Source organism: Mandrillus leucophaeus, unplaced genomic scaffold (genome assembly GCF_000951045.1).
Source record: "Mandrillus leucophaeus isolate KB7577 unplaced genomic scaffold, Mleu.le_1.0 Scaffold75, whole genome shotgun sequence".
NCBI lineage: Eukaryota > Metazoa > Chordata > Mammalia > Primates > Cercopithecidae > Mandrillus > Mandrillus leucophaeus.
Genome location: NW_012108141.1, coordinates 4,404,793 through 4,424,622, shown reverse-complemented (window position 1 = coordinate 4,424,622; position 19,830 = coordinate 4,404,793). Strand labels below are relative to the sequence as shown.

The 19,830-nt window shown below is 38.7% G+C and overlaps 1 protein-coding gene across 1 annotated transcript in view; it reads right to left on the bottom strand.

The window, feature by feature from the left end:
* FRAS1 (Fraser extracellular matrix complex subunit 1) overlaps window positions 1-19,830 on the bottom strand; it is a 452,220-nt gene that overhangs the window by 261,508 nt on the left and 170,882 nt on the right. The window contains exons 4-7 of the mRNA XM_011966222.1: window positions 18,146-18,238; window positions 10,634-10,793; window positions 8,900-9,033; window positions 1,131-1,214 (exon numbers count right to left, since the gene is read on the bottom strand). Of these exons, the coding sequence (XP_011821612.1) occupies window positions 1,131-1,214; window positions 8,900-9,033; window positions 10,634-10,793; window positions 18,146-18,238 (471 nt within the window). The remainder of the gene's footprint in view (window positions 1-1,130; window positions 1,215-8,899; window positions 9,034-10,633; window positions 10,794-18,145; window positions 18,239-19,830) is intronic.

Here is a 19,830-nt window from a genome sequence, read left to right as displayed (position 1 = left end):
TAAGGGTGGCAGGTAGAAAGATCAAAAGAGCTTAGATCCTTGAAGGCATCATTGAGACCTGAATTGATAAACTTGCAGCTGCCCCACCCTACCTCTAGACTTTGTGTTAGATGACATAATTAATATTAGCATTTTAGCCACTTTTACAGTGGGATTTCTGTTCCTTGCAGTTGAAAATGCCATTACAGATACAAAGCCTGTCTCTTCAAAGAAAAACTTAGTCTAACAATCCTGTCCAATAAAAATATAATGCATGCCACATATGTGGCCACTGTGTCACGCAGCACAGATCTAGTACATATAAAAATCCTCCCCAATTAGTTATTTTCATTCAGATTTCAAGTGACCTGTCTAGAATTTTTGAGGCACCCATCCCCTAATACTTATTTTCAGATTTTCTACTGAGAGTTATCATCCTAATTTCTATTTAGTCCTTTTTAGAGTGGCAGGTGAGTAAGGGAAGTAATTGAGTTTATTTTTTATGTGTTCTTTGCTTTTGAGTAAGGTAACCTTTTTCTGGACCAGTTAGGCACTCCCAAGACAGAACATTCACTCATTCATTCATCTATTCATTCAAATTTTTAAACTCATCTTTATTTGATGCCTACTACGTGTTAGGCACAAAGTTATCCAGGCTACCAATAGTACTTTTGAGTTTGCAGGTTCTACCACCAACAGCCCCTCGCCTCCCTTCCCTCTCTCTTCTACCACTCCTGGGTTTTCCCCAGTGTAAGATGGCAGGGGTGTGAAGAGACTGTTTCTGGATATCAATGCATAAAATCCAGCCAAAGCAGATAGACATCCCCAGAGCCTCAAAGCTAAATGTAAACTGACGGTAACCAATAATAGCCCTTTTTATCCCCTTCAAGATGTGTGAACAGTAAGTTCACCAAGGTTCATGAACCAGGTGCTGCTTGCCAGCACATTCCTTTATATTTATAATCCCCTTCAACATAATTTTTTCATACACGTTTTCTATGAAGAGAAGAGAAAAGCTGTTTATGTACTGAGTTACTAATCCTGGCAGAGTCAGACATGAGGGTGGCGACTTATGGTGGCTGGAGAGGGTGGAGGGCAGATGTGTGAGAACAGATTGTCAAAACACCTACAAGGGGAGCATGAAAGCTTACCTCATATACTTGGCCAGCTGCAGAGCAGGATCGTGCAGAGCACTGCGGGCAACATTTTCCAGGGACTCGGACTACAGTCTCATCCTTAACACCCAGAACAGGAACAATCCATCACAAAGTGATATTAATAAGATCCACAACAGCAGGAAAATTTCATTCATAGCCAACTAAATCATGCGCCCCAAGCATCTATAACAGCACTTGCCTCTCATTTAACATTTCTTAGTCACCTGGGGCTCTAATAAGAATGAACACTTCCAAGGTCAAGGTGCCCTTAAGAAGTCTGCATATGCCTCAAGTCCTGTCTTATTTTAAAAACAAAGAAAAGCACAAATAACAATAATAATGGTTCTTGGTGTCTTCCAGGCACTGTTTTAAGTGTTTCACATGACCCTATGAGTAGATGCTCTTATCCTTGCTTTACAAACGAGAATAGTAAAGACCAGAGAGGTGTGTAACTTGCCCAAGGTCACACAGCTAACTTGGTAATGGTAACTGGTTGACAGCAGGACTTCCGAGTACCAACCATACCAACATTTAAGAACACTGATACTCCTGCAGAGTCATCCTGAAACTCAGAAGTGAAGGTATCCTTCCTCTAATAAGCTACTTCACTATTATTTTGCATATATATAAATGTGTACATTTATTTACAAGAATGGACACATATTTATATGTGCATTGGAGGGATCTTTCACATGAAAAAAAAATCACTCATATCTCTAGACATCTGGGAATAAGCCAGTGCAGAGAAACTTGGGTGACAGATTAAATACCCAAAGAAGCCTTTCCCAACTGCCCTGTCCCTACATTCTCACCTCTACCACAACCAGCACTCCCAGAATATCAGACTATTTGTCTCTGCTGCCCTAAGAAGAATTTTCTTTCTTTAATTTTCATTAATGCCAAAGAGTCAGCCTCTTACTTTGACTTATCACTACAGCCTTCTTCAATGTCGGGAAAGGAGACAAATGAAAGGCAGAGGAAAGGGTGAGAACGAACCAACTGTCAATAACTAAGAAGTGGCAGATTTTATATAGAAGATAAATCTAGAACAGTTGTCTTCACTTTCTCTTATGAGGAGTAGAAAACGCAATTTTATTGTCATTGTTACTTTGGTATTCATGCTGCAAGGACAAGAAGGGCCAGTCTACTTGGGAGGGGTGGAGTCACAGAACTGTAATTTTTTGTGGAAAACCCCAGTCATACCTCAGCAATTCTTTAACCCCATTTTATATGATGAGTTGGATTCATGTATCACTACCTAACTGGGATTTATTTCAAATAACTGAACCACTAGAATTAAATTGACAACTATTTTCTGTGTTTTAGGTTGTTTTACTTCTTTATTTTTCTATATGCAAAGTATTATGACCACTGATGTTTAATGGAATACGTGGAAATTGAACTTGCACTGCAATCATTTAGCATTTCTTGACTTCAGACAGACCTCTTCAGTTTAATAAGCTTTCAGTGAGAAAATAAACGTTAGCTGATGTTACACCATTCAGCAACTTTATTATAATAAACAAATGAACTAAGCCTTACACAATGTCAGACAAACAGGAAACAAATGTCAAAATCACAAATCTTGAATAGGCATAGAGTTAGCATCAATCCGTCTTCACCAGCATGGAGTAGACTCAAGAACTGTAGCAGAGTCCCCATGAGTATACGCAGGGAGGGAGGTATTACCTGTACGGTGATTGGTATAGGGCAAATTGTGCTTTCCAAATCTTATTGGCAACACCTAATTATACGTCATATTGACCAAAACAGAATCTTTCTTCAAAAATATAAACTAACAAGAGCAGGAAGGAAAAGCATTAAAGAGAACATTTTCAGGAAACAGGAGAACTACATGATTGAGAGCTGAGATCCATCTGGACTGGTGCATTACAGCCAGGACTGGAGAGGAAGTAAGAAGAAGCTGAGTAGGGAGGTGGAGCAGTGATAGGAAAGGCTTTTTGATGTACACTTTTGTTGCTACCATACACCTGAATTCTATCATTCTGACCGCCATATACAGGCCCTTCTAACCACAGAGTCTAATACGCGGGCCAATAAACAATGGTCCGTGGGCTAAATCCAGCCCACTGCCTGTTTTGGTAAATAAAGCTTTACTGGAACATAGCCATGCCCATTCATTTATATATTGTCTATGGCTGGTTTTGTGCTACGATGGTATAGTTGAGTAGTTGTTCTGACTGTATGGCACACAAGGTTAAAAACATTTGTTATCTGGTTCTTTATGGAAAAAGTTTGCCAACCCTAGGTCTAATATGGTGCCCAGTAAACAGGGGTTTAGTACTAAAACGTATTACTATTGCCACTACAACTTGGGGTAGGACTACTACTAAAGATATATTCAATTATGATTTCCAGTATTCCTTAAATAAAAATACTTTTGATAAAGAAGTTTATAGTGTATTATGGCTGAAAGCTCTTGACAAAATTTCTCCCCAGTACAATACTCTTGAAAATACAGAAAGACATTAAAACCCCACCAACAAAGAGTAAGACGAACAGTCCACCTCCTGCCATTGCCAGGAGGAAGCCCCACTGACCCTAAGACATTCTATGGCCTGCCGTTGCTGTGCAAGCCTAAATAAAAATAAGAACCATCATCTCTTCCCAACTTTCCACCTTCTTAGATCTAACAAAATATGACCTTCTTTTCCCCAATGTGTGGCCACTGCTATTTGAGGCAAAGAGTTAGCCCGAGCCCTTCACCTCCCTTAATGTCTTTCTTTCTGCATCTAGTGAGAGCCCATGATGTCAAACAATAAAACATGAGTGGGAAGTACATGTGCTGGGGAAGTAGAGGGAGTGAGGAAGGAGAGTGCCCCAGTGTAAAGAATCACAGTCAGAGAGAGACATGGAAAGAGACTTCAAAGCAATGCAGGCTGAGGATCTGAGTTTTCTGTTCCATGTATTCAGAACACAAGAGGGTTGGGCAGTGGAGAAAAAAAGAGAAATGATCTCAGTCAATGTAGCTACACTAAGTGAAAACTTGCCAGATCCTTGGATTAGGAGGCATGCTTATTTCCTAGCATCTGGCTATAAATCCACTTACCCTTGCAGCTTTCAAGCAGTGACTATAGACTGATTTTTCTTGATGAAGGATGAGGAAATAGAAAGAAGGGAACTTGGGAGAAAACTCTGAAGAATGACTAGTAGGAAAGGACAAATATCTTCTACTCATCCTAAGTTCACAGCTGAGGCAGATTAACAAGAGAAAAGCATAAAAATGTATTTGAGTTTTATGTGACACAGGAACCTTCATAAGGAAATAAAGACCCAAAGAAACACTTAAACCTGAGTGTTTTCTTAGAGCAGCTGTGACAAAGAATGGATAGTCATTCCATTGGGCAAAAAGTATGATCTAATGATAACATACTGGGGAAAAATTTGCAAGGCAAAGGAAAGGGTGATTTTTCTCTGTGTCCCTGTGTCTTCAGAGATAAGGGTGTTCCTTTTGTATAGGTGTAGGTATAAGGACAGCACCTCTCACATGAGAGTCTTAAAACCTGCTTTAGGGAAAGATCTGAAAATGCTTCCTAGGCTTCGTACCTGCTTCAGGGTAGAAGGGCAGGGGGAAGGTCAAAGTGATTTTCCTGCTACTCCCATTTACTCAAATTCCTTCTGCTCAAAATATTCAATATGCCAAGATGCTGTATTTGGGATAGCATGTCCAGAAACCCATCAAAGACAAAGAAGTAACATTCTAAAGATTCAGAGAAACAGCAGATTTCTGGAAACTATTAACTACAGGATCTAAAAGAAAATGTTTAAAAGCCATTTTGTAAGTTCAGTAAGATGCAAGAATATACAGACTTTATCAAACAGAAGCAGGAAGCAATAAAAAATAAACAGGATAAAAAACTAGATGAACCAATGATAGCAGAAATAAAAAAGAAGACTTAATTAAAGCAAAATTGTCAAATTAAAATCAGTATTAGAGATACTAGATAGGAACTTAAGAAACTCTTGCCATGCAGAGGAAATGCACAGTGAAAAATGATGAGAGAGAACATGATTGATAATGAGAAGGAAAGAGAGAGGAGCAATCTAAGAGTCATGGATATTTCTGGAGAAGTGAGAATAACTGGAACAGATATGATTATTTAAAGCCATCACCGAAGAAAACATTTCAAAAACTGGAATACAGTCTAAAAGAGCTCCATAATATTCCAGGCAAAAATATATAAAAAGATAACTCACCTAGAAATATTCTGAAAGATGTTTGAATTAAAAAGTAAAGAAACATCCTATAAGAATGCAACAGAGTAAAATTAGCTGCATATAATAGAATAGAAAGCAGACAAACCTCAGATTTCTCCTCCATGGCACTAAATTCCAAAATTCAGTGGAAAGGAGTCCATAGGGTCAGGATGGGAAGAGATTATAGTCCTTCCAAATTTTAGATCCCTCCAAATTGTCTCTCATGTATGAAAGCAACAAAAAAGTCATACTCAAATACGTAAATGCTCAGAAGACTTACCAATCATCTATCTTTCTATCTTTTTTGCTTTTTTTTTTTTTTTTTTTTGAGACAGGTCTTGCTCTGTCACCCAGGCTGGAGTGCAGTGGCATGATCATGGCTCACTGCAGCCTCAAGCTCCCAGGCTCAAGTTGTCCTCCCACCTCAGCCTCCCGAGTAGCTAGGACTATAGGCATGCATCATCATGCCCAGCTAATTTTTGTATTTTTTGTAGACTCAGTGTGTCACCACATTACCAGGATGGTCTCGAACTCCTGGACTCAAGTGATCCACCCCCGTAGGCCTCCCAAAGTGCTGGGATCACAAGTGAACCACCACACTTGGCCCATCTATCTTGAAAAAACATCCAAAGATAAGTTCAAACTACTCAGATTAATTAATATTAGATTTGATAAAAGTATGGTATTAAAATTCTCACAAGAACTCTCATCAGACTGAACAATTTCAGGGAGCCTACAGAAATGTGGAAGGGTTATGGTTATGGCTCTGTTCACAACACATCTGGACAAAAGTTGAAAGCAGGCAACTTCAGTATGAATTTACATCCTTCGTTAGAAGAATAACCCCTTATGTGAACATAAGGAATTTCTCCTCTTGTCAAGGATTATCACCAACATTTAAAATGTGATTATAGCTATGCTAACAAACATAACTACATTTTGTTACCAAAATATTGGAATGAATTCTCCTCCCCTCTCCATCACCAAATCTATCTTGGGTCTTTTTGAATGGTGGAAATATGGATGATTGTTTTCCTTTCTGCTTGTCCACCCTTGCCAAACTTTCATTAATGATTACAAAATTCCTTTTGAAATTTAAAAAATAAAAATAAAAACCTTACATTAAAATTCACAACAACCCTTGAAGATAAGTTGCAAATTTTTCCAGAATTCAAGACCTGAAAATACATTTCTACTGATAAACTTGTGTTTTCCTTATATTTAATGATGTAATGTATATAAAATTCTTGGAAGGGCTTGATGTTAGCAAACATCATTATTATGATTATTATTAGGCTAGTGCAAAAGTAATGGCCATTACAACGACCGCATTACTTTTGCACCAGCTGGCATTATATATAAATGTGTAATTCATTATTCCAGGATTAGTAATGTGCTGATTAAAAATACAAGTCACACGTAGTCTTCTGAGATTGCAATGTAGAATTGTTTAGGTTAAAAGTGCTGACACCATGAGCAAGTTACTTACACTCTCTGGACCTCAGTTTTATCAGCTATAGAATAGAAATCATAATAATAGCTCCTATTTTGTAGTGCTGTTATAAGAATTTAAAAGCTCTTATAATTAATGGCTGATACATAGTAAACACCCGTGATGGTGGTAGTGATGGTGGTAGTGATGGTGGTAGTGATGGTGGTGGTGATGGTGGTGGTGATGGTGGTGGTCATGGTGGTAGTGATGGTGGTGGTCATGGTGGTAGTGATGGTGGTGGTGATAGTGGTAGTGATGGTGGTGGTGATGGTGATGGTGATGGTGGTGGTGATGGTGATGGTTGGATGGTGGTAGTGATGGTGGTGGTGATGGTGGTGGTGATATTGGTAGTGATGGTGGTGGTAATGGTGGTGGTGATGGTGGTGGTGATGGTGATCGTGATGGTGGTGGTGGTAGGTATGGTAGAGGTGAGGTGATATTTTCCACAATAGCACTAATTTGATAGCACCCCTTTGGATCATCAGAACATCCAGTATATTTGTTAACAAACTGTATCATTAGGTATGATAAACATCCAAAATTTAATAGTGACATTAAATCAAGAAAAATGATTCTAAATGATCTGACAGTTGAGATTTTTTGTATGTAATGGCAAAAATATAGACTTGATGATACAACAGTGATTAAAATCAATCTATTTCCAAGTCTTCAGAATTGCTTGCATACTAATTAGCTCTGAAGTATGGTACCAAATTTCATCTTTTTACATTAATTATGTATATTAACACAAACTGTAAGTGAATATTGCACATGAAGCTAGAGTTTATGTTTAATGATTTTTAAGATGAGAAATAGTACTTTCAATTATTCCAGTAGCTGGTCCCCTAATATGCAGTCTGAGGTTACATTTTTTAAGATTTAAAGCAGAAGGTCTCCAATGGACTCTTCTTTCCATTCCTCCTTCCCACCTCCCTTATTGTTATCGTGGCAAACTGCTTAATTATCCTTCATACCCCAGGGGACTAGGCCCCAAAATGGGCTTAATCAGAATGCCTCAACACTAGAGTGTCCTCCAAATGTAAGAACATTAGAACAAGACACTGTGCAACTCTATCAACAAGCTCATCTGCCATCTTAAAGCAAGGACATGGCTTTGTGATGAATTGGGACATGAGACATGAGCACAGTAGTTGGTGTGGTGTGGATAATACAATCTAGTCTTTCAATTAGATACACTTCTCCTTTATTTGGCATTTAGCATTTCTTGTCTAATTGCCTTTTGTCGCCTTTAAAAATATTGCCCAATTGTCACAATATGCTATGTCATTGATTTTGTTTTATTTGACACAAAGTACTGCTTTGTATCAACTGAATGTTGGTTTCCAGCTTTTCCTTAGATCAAAAAATGAGCTATTTTTCGACTGGAGGCAAACTCCTTTCATGGTTATATATCAACTCCATGGAACATCCATCGGAGCCTCTGGAAGAGTAAAAAACTGTAATATAAAATATCATGTATACCACATTTATTTGCAATTGATTTTCTCTTCTAAATTTGTGTGAAGAGGCTAATGTTTTGAGAATCAGATCAGCTTTAAATGAACAACAAAATCCCACTATCTTAAATGTCCTCAGAGAAAATCCTTTGATAATTTGAATCATTATCCTATAAGAATTAAATTGTGTACATCTGGATAATCATGTTCAAAGATATGCATTATGTCTTTAAAAAGCAGACTATACCTACGCATTGAAAACCAATAACAAATCTAATCACATTATTAAATTTTCCAGATGTTTAGCTTGACATTTTTGGAGCATCTGCCATTAGAGCTGGAGGCTTCCTTGTGTGAACCCTCAAGGCTCAGTTGTATTATATAACAATTAGCCTAAGTGGCTGGTAATTAGACCTATCTGTAGTTTCTAAGGGTAAAAGAAATGTCTCAGAGGTGGTCTCCAAAATTACAAGGAAAACAAAAGGTCTTTGCTTCTTGTTTCTAGTGCTTCTGAGGCCTGCCTGCCATAATCTCAGAAGAGACTCCAAGTTCTTCAGTAGCCTGTGAAGGCTGCATCCTTAGGTTGTCTTCCTTACCTGGTTACAAAATAGAGGCTGACACTGAGCTGTGAAGCACTGGGCAACCCCATTTCTACACAGACATTTGGCACACCGGCTCAGCTGCCAGTCCTCCCCATCCTGAAACACACGGCCTTCATAGGAACAGGGTTCTGGAAGGTCAAAGAAACAAGGATTACTAGTGGGATGGCATTTGTTGATCCCAAGGCTGACTGCATGGAGGTGCAGCCAGTGCAGTTGCACAGGGCCCACTGGTCAGAAGCCCAGTGCACAGAAGGAGGTCCTGTATTTGGTGTGCAATGCTCAGCAGTCGCTATCTTGAAATCTCTGAATTTGTGTTTTATAGGTGAAGCTTTGAGGCTCAGTTCATGCATGGTCCCACCTGCTGCTGGCTTCCTGGGATGAGTTCTCAGCTACCAGCTCCTCCACTCTGTCCCAATGAATGCTGTCATCCCCAACCCTCTTGGGGGCTGGTGCCAGGAGGTTGCATGCACCCTATGCACCAAGTCACAGGGTAGAGCCTGGGGTGTCTGTGAGGGCATCCTCTCACCCTTCATTCCCAGGCTCGAGGGAGGAAAACATTAAATAGCAACTAAAAAACTTGACAAATATGACAGGTTGAGAGAAAGAGATCACAGAGGCAAACAAAAAAACAACAACAAAAAAGCTTTTTCCCCTCTTGATTTTTGAACAAGGGACCCTACAGTTTTGCAAATTATGTTGTTGGCCCCAGTTGATCCTCCAATCTTTCCAGGAAAATACTTTCAAATTCTTTCTCATGGAGAGTCAATGAGAAAGCCTCTGAGGACCTAAGAAAGAATCCCACAAACTCAGTCCTTTTCTGGTAGGTGACATCTGAAATGCATGAGGCAAGTATTTTCCTTTCATCAATTCTTGGGCATATTTTTTCATCCCTGGAATTCTCTAGGGTAAATAAAGCATTACTGGAAATGGAATAACTGGGGATCAGAAAGAAATGAGGTATCTTTTTAACGAGAAAAAGCAAGAATAGAGTGTGCATTCCAGTTGTTGTTAAATAAAAGTATTCTAGCTATTAAATGTTGTGAAAGAGCATAATACAGCAATGATAATAATTCCTATTTATTATATAGTATACACTACCTAGTTATAAAAATGGAAAGAATCATAGATCCTCAAAATGTAATAAAAAGAGTATGGGAACAAGTGTGGATTCCAAGGAGAGGGCCTAAAAGTCTGACCCTGGCTTGCTGAACAAAATCTGGGTGTCTTGGTTTCTAGGCGGGCATACTTTCTTCAGTGGGGATGAAATAAAGATAAATAAAAGGCATGCTTCCTGTCGTGTGTATCTTGGAGAAAGATGTTACGTCATCTCAAAGACAAGCCAACAGAATTAGTGTTGACAATACTATACAGAGAACTGATTTATTCCTTTTTCTGTCCACTAAGGAGGCAAAAGGAACCACCTTGGCCTTATGGAATCATATCAAAGGATCTTTTCCCTATTTCCTTGCGTCTAAGAAGCTGTGAATGCAGAGGGATAAATATCAGAAACTCACAGAATCTCAAATTTGGAAGGGCGCTTAAGGATTTGTTCCAATCTCACTCTCTGGGACACTCCACCCTGCCCAGTGCGAGGTTTTGCACTTGGTTCCAACATGGAATGGGGTTAGGAAATCTTTGAGCCACACTGAGCAAAAAAGAGTAGAGTTGGGGTATTGCCATGTGAACCTCCCAAGCAAAGAGGGTCCACTTCTACAAGCTCATACTCACTCCCAGGGCCCACACAAACTGGGCAGCAGCTTCCTTCAGGGATGAATGCCAGCTCCTGGTGTCCACATGACAGCGGTGGGCATGGCTGAGGGGTACATCGGACTTCCCCATGATTGCAAGAGCACACACTACATGGAGAAGAGGCCCATTCCGTCCCATGCTGTGTGTCAGGGAGACAAACAAACAAACAAAAAAAAGTTAGTGCCAAAATACAGGTTTTCATTCAGCCAAACAGAAACAAATCTTCTTTTACACAAACTAAGGATGGAGCGCAGGGAAAGGCAGAAGAAAGCTATGAGCTTGCAAGGTTGAGAGTGGAATTTGCAATGTTCCAAGTCAAAGGCCAGTTTAAACATGGACTTTCTCTTTCTATTATCCTAAGATTTTTTATTTACAAATTTCAGAAAATTTGTAAATACAAAAAGAAAATAAAAATAACCTAGTCTCCTATCATTTAAAACATTCTCCCCAGTTCAAATACACATATATTTACTGTGTTCTTCATAATGACTATATCCTTTTCAGTAGCTCTCTCTGATCCTGTTTCCTTTCTTTGACTTCACTTTTTTGTTTGTTTGTTTGTTTGAGACGGAGTCTCGCTCTGTCGCCCAGGTTGGAGTGCAGTGGCCGGATCTCAGCTCACTGCAAGCTCCGCCTCCCGGGTTTACGCCATTCTCCTGCCTCAGCCTCCCGAGTAGCTGGGACTACAGGCGCCCACCACCTAGCCCGGCTAGTTTTTTGTATTTTTTAGTAGAGAGGGGGTTTCACCGTGTTAGCCAGGATGGTCTCGATTTCCTGACCTCGTGATCCACCCGTCTCGGCCTCCCAAAGTGCTGGGATTACAGGCTTGAGCCACCACGCCTGGCCTTGACTTTACTTTTTATCTTGATTAGTTCCGCTCCCCCCTTCTCTCTCTCTCTCTCTGTCTCTCTGTGTTCCAGTGATCTCATGGTCCTGAGGAAAGTGCAATAGCCAACAGGGAGCACAAGCAGGCAATAATGTACCCAAGCAGTGAGTTGCACAAACCAAGGATTTACTTGGCCACATGCACGTTCTCAGATCCCAGCTCAGCCCTTCCTGCCTTGGAAACTATAAGTAAGTGACTTCATCTTTTTCAATCTTAGTTTCTTTGTCTATAATAATTAAATGGTATGACAACATTCCCTTCACCAGTGGGCTCTTCCAAGGGTTAAATGACGTGGCCTGCTAAAGAGCCACCCAGGTGTGCAGTGCACTGGTGCTCAATTCAGAGTAGAACAGTGTTACCCAGGGCTGGGGAGATGTTGGCCAAAGGCTACAAACTTCCAGCTATTAGATGAACAAGTTCTGAGGATCTAAAGTACAGCATGGGAGGTAATGGATGAGTTAATTAATTTGATTGTGGTAATGATTATACAATATATATGCATATCCAACTGTGTTGTACATCTTGACTACATTTGATCTTCATTTGTCAATTAAACATCTTAATATAAAAAGATGCTCAATGTTCTCCCATTTCTATTGAATGAGTTCCTGACTTTCCTCCCTTCTTCCACACCTTGTGTTGATTGTAAGTAGTAGGAACGGACACAGATACAAAGGTCAAGTCCTGTGCCATCCATTTTTACTTCTGCTACAATTATATGTAAATTTCAAATTTAGTACAGCATAGAAATGGGCAAGTCCACAAACTGTGGGCTAATAAAAGACAGGGCAATTGCCCTTTATTCTTGAAAAGGCCTACACATGAAAGCAAAGAAAGAACTTAAAAGAAAATTGATAGGTTTGAATGAGCTAAATTTTTTAAATCTGCCAAAAATACATGATTAAAATATATAAAATAAAATTAAAAGGCAAAGGACAAACTGACTTTAAAAATTACAGATTACATTAATTAGAACTAAACTCTAATATATAAAAGCATTTATAAGAAGAAAAAGACCTTTCAAATTTTAAAAATAGCAATAAACTTATAGAATGTTCAAATTTATTAATTGTAAAAAATACTAATTATAAAATAAAACTTGGATAACATTTTAAATATCTGATATGAAAAGACTTTAAAGTTCACAGTACCTAGAGCTGGTGAAGCTATAGTGAAGGGAAAGAAATTTTCTCTCACACAAAGCGTTCCCTCGCGATAACACCTGGAATCACTCAACCAGGAGAGGCCTCCCCGGGATAATCACACTTGAAAAGAGGATGCACTATCTGTGGTATTTCCCCTGGGCTTATCATTAGACACAGAAGACTTACATTTTAATGACTAAAGATGTCACAGCTTCAATACCCAAACTCTAGATGGTTTGACCTACTAATTTCACTTTTTGTAGTGATTAATGACACACAAAAGGCTTAAATACAAGAAACTCCATCTATTGTTCTTTAGAGTGAAATTGGAAATATTTTAGTGAAAACTGGAAGCTACACAAATATCTAATAACAGGGAATCATGTTCTCCAAGAGTACACTAAGGAACTATTTATAATATAATGTTATATAAGAAGGTAAGACATAAAACATAGCATAATTCCAATGACGTTAAAACATATATCTGTATGTATTATCTATCTCCACTGCCAATTCCTCCACCAAAACCAAAAGAATATTAACAGTGGTTTTCAGAGTATTCGGATTACTGGTGATATTTTTTCTGCTTGTATACTTTCTTCTTTTCTAAATTTTCCCCAATAAAATATTTTTTGTCATCAGAAAGCAAATTATTGTTTAAAATATCTAATTAATCATTTATATACCTTAAAGTCAAAATTAAAGTCTTAATTTAAAGACTCTATAGTCTTTAATTGTCTTTAAATTATATGTATATTTGACTATATATATTTAAAGTAAAATCTTAAAGTCTTAATTTAAAGACTGCATAGAACAACTTGAAGTAAACTTCATTTTATTAAAAATTAGAAGACTGCTCTAAACATCTAGACATTCCACTTCATAAAACAAGACCTTTTGTTACTACCAAGAAACACCACTGTTGTTTCCAAAACATTGCAGCCACACTACCTTTCAGACAGAGACCAGAAAAGTTCATTGTAACAACAGCCTGCCTATCACCAAAGTTGTTCATCTGTAATGTAAGAGGGCTATATTAGCTGATCTCTTCAGTACCCACTCTCTCTCATCACGTAAATTTATTATCTAACTCAAGGGATGTAAAATTAAGCAATGGGTTCTCCCTTCCCAAAAGCTTGAGAATTGTGGGAATTAAGAATAACATTCAGGCCGGGCACAGTGACTCATGCCTGTAATCCCAGCACTTTGGGAGGCCGAGGCGAGTGGATCACTTAAGGTCAGGAGTTCGAGACCAGCCTGATCAAAATGGTGAATCCCCATCTCCACTAAAAACACAAAAATTATCTGGGTGCGGTGGCGGGTGCCAATAGCCTCAGCTACTTGGGAGTCTGAGGCACAAGAATCACTTGAACTTGAGAGACGGGGGTTCCAGTGAGCCAAGATCATGCGAGACTCCATCTCAAAAAAAAAAAAAAGTCTCCACTTCTTGATGTCAAAGCCATGGATGAAAGTCCAGATGGTGATCCAAAGTGTGCAGCATGATGAAGTGATGAAAAAAATTCCTCTCACATCTCTCCAGGAGACCAGTCACCTAAGTTCACTCCATTTTTATCTCTTATGCCTGTCCCTGAAACAGTGACACCTCTTTCCCCAGAGTGAGTGTTCTGAGGATTGATAATGCATGCAACACACCCAGCCTAGAGATCAAGGCATCAGCACATGCATATATATATATATACACACACACACACACACACACACACACACATATCAGTAGTTTTCTTCATATACATTTATGAAAGCATTATTTTTTATAAACACTGTAGCAGCAAAGAGAGCTCTGTAAAATGAAGGAATAATAGATACACAAAGCAATGTTCCCACAGGACCCTGTTTTACCTGTGCCATCTTAACCTCATTAATACCTTTTTGAAAACATGACATCTTGACACTGGGCAGAAGCGAACTCTGCAGACAACATCTTAAATATATTCTCCTGCATAGTCAACTAACAAGTTGGCTTGACTGTTGACATAAGTCCAAAAGAAAGATAAGGTCATAAAGCACTTGCCTGGCTTACTGACAGAACAAAAATATAATTTTTCTTCATATAATTTGTTCCTGTTATGGAGTTATAGATCCAGAATACTAAATATCTGGGAACGTTCAGTGAATATTATAATTACATCCTCTACTTTGAGGAGAACAAGGCTGAAGAATTCAATACTTATTTCTTGCCTCACACACATAAATTAGTTGTCCTTTTAGCCTCACAAACAAAGTGAACAGGCCTGTCCCTTCCTAGTCCTCTATTTAATCAGGTTGGGCACTAGGGCATTACCACCTGCCATTTCACTTTTCAGTAAACCTTCAAGTCCCATCTACCCAGATTTGACATTATCTGGTGCTGAGGTTAGATTAGTAAAGAAGAAAAGGGGATTCATGGTCCTTTCGCCTCCCTTTCACAAGGTAATTTGTGGGGAAAGCACAGAAAAAAAGTATTCAAACAACACTAAAACACATTTGAGGCTTGCCTCCCTGGGTGGTTGGCATGGCAAGGCACAAATCCAAAAGTTAATTTCAAAGTATAGCTTTGTGAAGGTCATAGATGAAATGATCCCCCAAATCCTGGCTGTAATAAACCCATGCAACACTCTCAAATAACCTGGAGTCAGCCAAAAGGTTCAAGAGTTTTCCTCAGTCCAGGAAAGATCTTGAGACTTGTCTTGACTTGCTGAAATGCCAGTTGTATAAGACGCTGCCTCCTTTGCAAGCAAAGGAGGACCTCTCAGGAGGCGCCACTGTTTTATTAAAGGGTAGTCTTCTCATGCAGCCCTTAGCTCAGCCAGTCCTTCACTTTTCTTTGTTTGAACCATGTTCTTTGGGGACAGTATCACTTCAACTGCCTCCCCTCCTGCCATACCCAGTCTATCCTAAATCCTCTTCTCAATCTATCTTAGGGGAAATCTTCCACTTCAAATCCCCATTCCAAAGTTCTTAAAATGCCAGGCTATTTTATAGCTACTGCGAGTCTCCATTACCTGCCCTAGGGAGGCAAGCCAGAGGCCAAAGAGAAAGGATCACTGCTATTCAGCAGGAGGGAAAAGTACCCTGGAAACTGCTCCCCAAACAAGCAAGAAAGGAAATGCTACAAGAGTCAAAAATAAACAAACAAACAAAACTAGTGATGCAAGTGATGAGGTGAGACCCAGACCAGACCAGACAAACATTTAACCCACTCAAGAAAATTAATACACTAAGGAGTGTTTGGTAAGAACCTAGAGGAAGTGAAGAAAGAAAGAGAGGAAGGACAGAAAGACAAGAAACATAATTATGTTAACTTTATTAAGACTAAAATTAGAAGATTTTGTCTCACCTTTAAAAAAATCCATCTTCTAGCTCTATTTGAAGAAGCAATCCACTGGAGATTTTTCACCAAAAAACTACGGTTTTGAAATCCATCCTTTTGCTCAGTTACATCAAATACCAGAAATATAACATTTTCAGAGGGAGTAAATTTTGAAAGTCACATATGGAAAAGCAACACATGGGTATATTCTTACCCAGTTTAGAGCTTTCTGCATGGTGTATTATTGCAGACGGATTAACCACAAGGGAAGCAGGGAGAAGAAAGACCAGCGGGAGAACTTTCTGAACTCTCACTGCAAAAGTGGGAGGCTAGGAGGATTTATAACTAACCCATGGCAGATCTGTGGTCCTAGAGCTACCCAGCCACACTGGTTAATGACCAACATGCCCTTAAGATGAGGTCATGGAGAAGCTGGAGAAAAGATGTACTAATTTTTTGAGTTTTTATTCACCCATGTTTATTGAGCACCTGCTCCGGGAAAAGTTCAGTACTAAGTGCCACATAAGTGAGAGGCAGGGAAGATAATTGTAAAAATATAGAAAATATTGTCAATATTCTCAGGCATCTTAAATTAAGAAAAGAAGACTGCACACATGTGCACACACATGACATGAGAAACATATGATGTCATTAGTGTGGTCCATGCAAAGATTTACTGAATTCTGATCTCCCATGTCCCTGGTACCACCTCTTATTTGATATGTCTGTTTTCTTTTTCCCCCAGATCCTGGACTTATTTTGGCTCCTAACAACTCCTTCACCTGAAAGATTCAGGTTGGTATTTTTCACCCTGAACCATACGCTTAACATAATCATTCTGAACTGGAATTATTTTCATCACCACTCGGCCCTGCAGCACTTTTCAGTTCATAGGGATTTTCTTCTGTCACATTTGAAGACAACACCACCCTACATAACGCAGGCTGAATTGAGCAGCACATAGTGGTATGTGGTCTGAAGACATTCTCAGTGTAGCTCCTGCTTGGGTGTCTTTCAGCAACACATTGTGCAGAAGTGAAACAGTGGCTTCCTTGTGTAATTAGGAAACAGTGGCTCGAGTAAGATAATCCTGTCTCACAGGGAAATGAGCACTGTGCTTTCTGAGTTTCAGGTCCCCACACTGAATAACAGCCTAAAGTAGATATATCAAATCCTACTCACCTATGCTCTCTCCTGAATAGAGAGACACTAACTTGGGGAAAGTTTTGTATCAGCTGGAAGATGAGGATTAAAGCAAAGTCTCTTTCCATCGTATTCAACCTTACCTACTACCTCAGGTAACATTTATGTATCAACAAAGATAAACTGTCTATTTTCATAATTTCTATTATAGACTTTGCAGTTGTACTTTTTAATCATATTTAGTACTTCTAAATTAATTCTGAATGATCTGAAATGAGAAAGTATAATTTTTAAAACTTGAGAATAGATTTCTAGTCCTGTAGTTCTAAACAGGGGGAAGGTGAGCATTTTGCCCCTAAGGGAAATTTGGCCATGTCTGCAAACATTTCTGGTTGTCATGACAGAGAGATGCTACTAGCATCTAGTGTTGAAGAGAACAGGGATGCTGCTAAATGTCCTGCAATGCAAAGAACAGCTCCCACAACAAAGTTTAAAATGCCAGGATTGCTAAATTGAAATTTTCAACTATAGTAAAATGAGCCCTGAATTAGGAGTCAGAAGACCAGGGTTCTAGACCAGGTTATACCATTTATTAGTAATATGACATTGGGCAAGTACCTAAGCTCTTTGCAATTAATTTTTTTCATATTTAACATGGGAGTAATAACGTCTGCTCTACTCACCAGCTCAGAATTGTTTGTAACTATCAAATTTAAAATGTATGTAGTACACAAAAGGAAGGAGGTACTTTTATTATTTAGCATCACAACTTCTTCAACATCAACATCCTCAGACATGAATTCAATCTACAAATATTTATGTAGAGCCTACAGAATGTTTTACTCTTATACAAGAAACCTAAATGCTCACAGAACATCAACTGGGCTTCAGATCCTCCACAATCCAGGCAAAGAAAAAAAGTCTCATCACCACAAGTTTAACATTCAGTTTTTCTCTTGTCAGAGATTTGCAGACACAGAAACAACCTTGGGTCAGAAAACACTTACCTCATGGATTTTCTTTTCATAATGGCAAGATCCTGGAGTCCTCAAAACACACTCAGGGCAGCATTGGTTGGCAGCAATTTGAAGCACTTCTCCCTGAGCGTTTAAAAGCAGTTCAAAGTAAAACAGCAGTAGCACACACTGAGTCACAATAGTTCATCAGACCCCAAGTCATCTTACATTCACTAAATCTCATGCATTTCTGAGGTGACAACAACAGACCGGATTAAAAGAATAGACTGAAAAAAAAGGTTCTGTGTCCAGACAAGCTTCACTCAAAGATAAAATGAACCCCCTTTGTAAAAGTAATTTCCTTGAAAAAAATGTCTACATCTTTTCACATGTGATGAAGTTGAGACTTTGTTTCACTAGAAACCCTCGGAGATTCACACAAGATAAGCAGTTTCCACCTGCCAAGAAGAGGAAGAAGACTCAGGTGGGGGGTTGGCCACAGAGCTGGCAGGTCTTCCAGCTGTCTGGTGTCTTAGACAGCCTTGTGCAGCCAGTGCAGCAGCTGAAGTTCTCATGGGTAACTTTTACCTGGGACAGGAGGTTGCAGGACAAAGTTCTGAGAGGAAGTAATATCTCTGCAGAGGTATCATATATACACACTGCGGTAAGCTGAGTAGAATTCCTAAGCTCTAGTAAAGATCTACATTGTTTTCAGGGCTTCTACAATTGCAATTGTGTTTCTTGATACTATCAAGAGAATAGGCTACCACCTGATACCCCAGGATTTATTGGGGAGGTGTCACATGTCAACCATCCAATCACCACTGTAAAGAATCTGTTTATCTAAGAGTTATTAAAAATACAGAGTGAAGAGCATTAGCTTGTCTTTGAGACCCATGACTCTCATATTGAATCTTCTTACTCATGCTGCTCCTCTACTTAGGATTTTCTCGAGTCTAGTGATGTGGCAGAACAGGCAATGAGTGATTTTGACCATAAATGGTAGGAGACCCTACATTAGCCAGGAAATCATGACTTATCCACAGGATAAAAGTCTACCAAATTTCAACCAGTGCAATTTAAAAAAAAAAAAAAAATGTGTGTGTCTGTGTGTGTGTGCATGTGTGGTAATGTTATTAATATTTATTATTTATTTATTTTTGGTTGCTTCCATTTAAAAAAATTGTACCTATGAGAGAATTCTAACATCATATAATTATATCTACAAGAGTGGACAGGAAATAGGACTAAGTTTTTACAACCATTAATCCACTAAACAGACAAATACATCAATAAAGTGACCACTAAATTCCTATTTTTTTTGATAAAGAATAAAACTTACATGACATGGGATTTTATGAAATTATACATATTATGCAACATTAATCACTTTTCAGAAAAGTGTCCTCTGAACCCCAAGATAAAACTACACTTGTCTGATTTCCATTAAAACAATTAGAGAAACTACATTAGCCTAATTTCCACTAAGAATTTCATACAGATAGATAATAACATGATCTAAGTGTTGATATTCTAACATGGAAGCCAGGAGCAAGGGAGAAAGACAGGTAGAATGGAAGACTTCAAGGAATGTTCCATGCCCCCAAATTAGTTTTCTTTGTTTTACATAAAAGCTAATTTTCAGATTTAGCCCTCAAAGCTCATTTTATAAATACAATATGTGTGTGTGTGAATGTATGTGTGTGTGTATATATATGTATATATGTGTGTGTGTG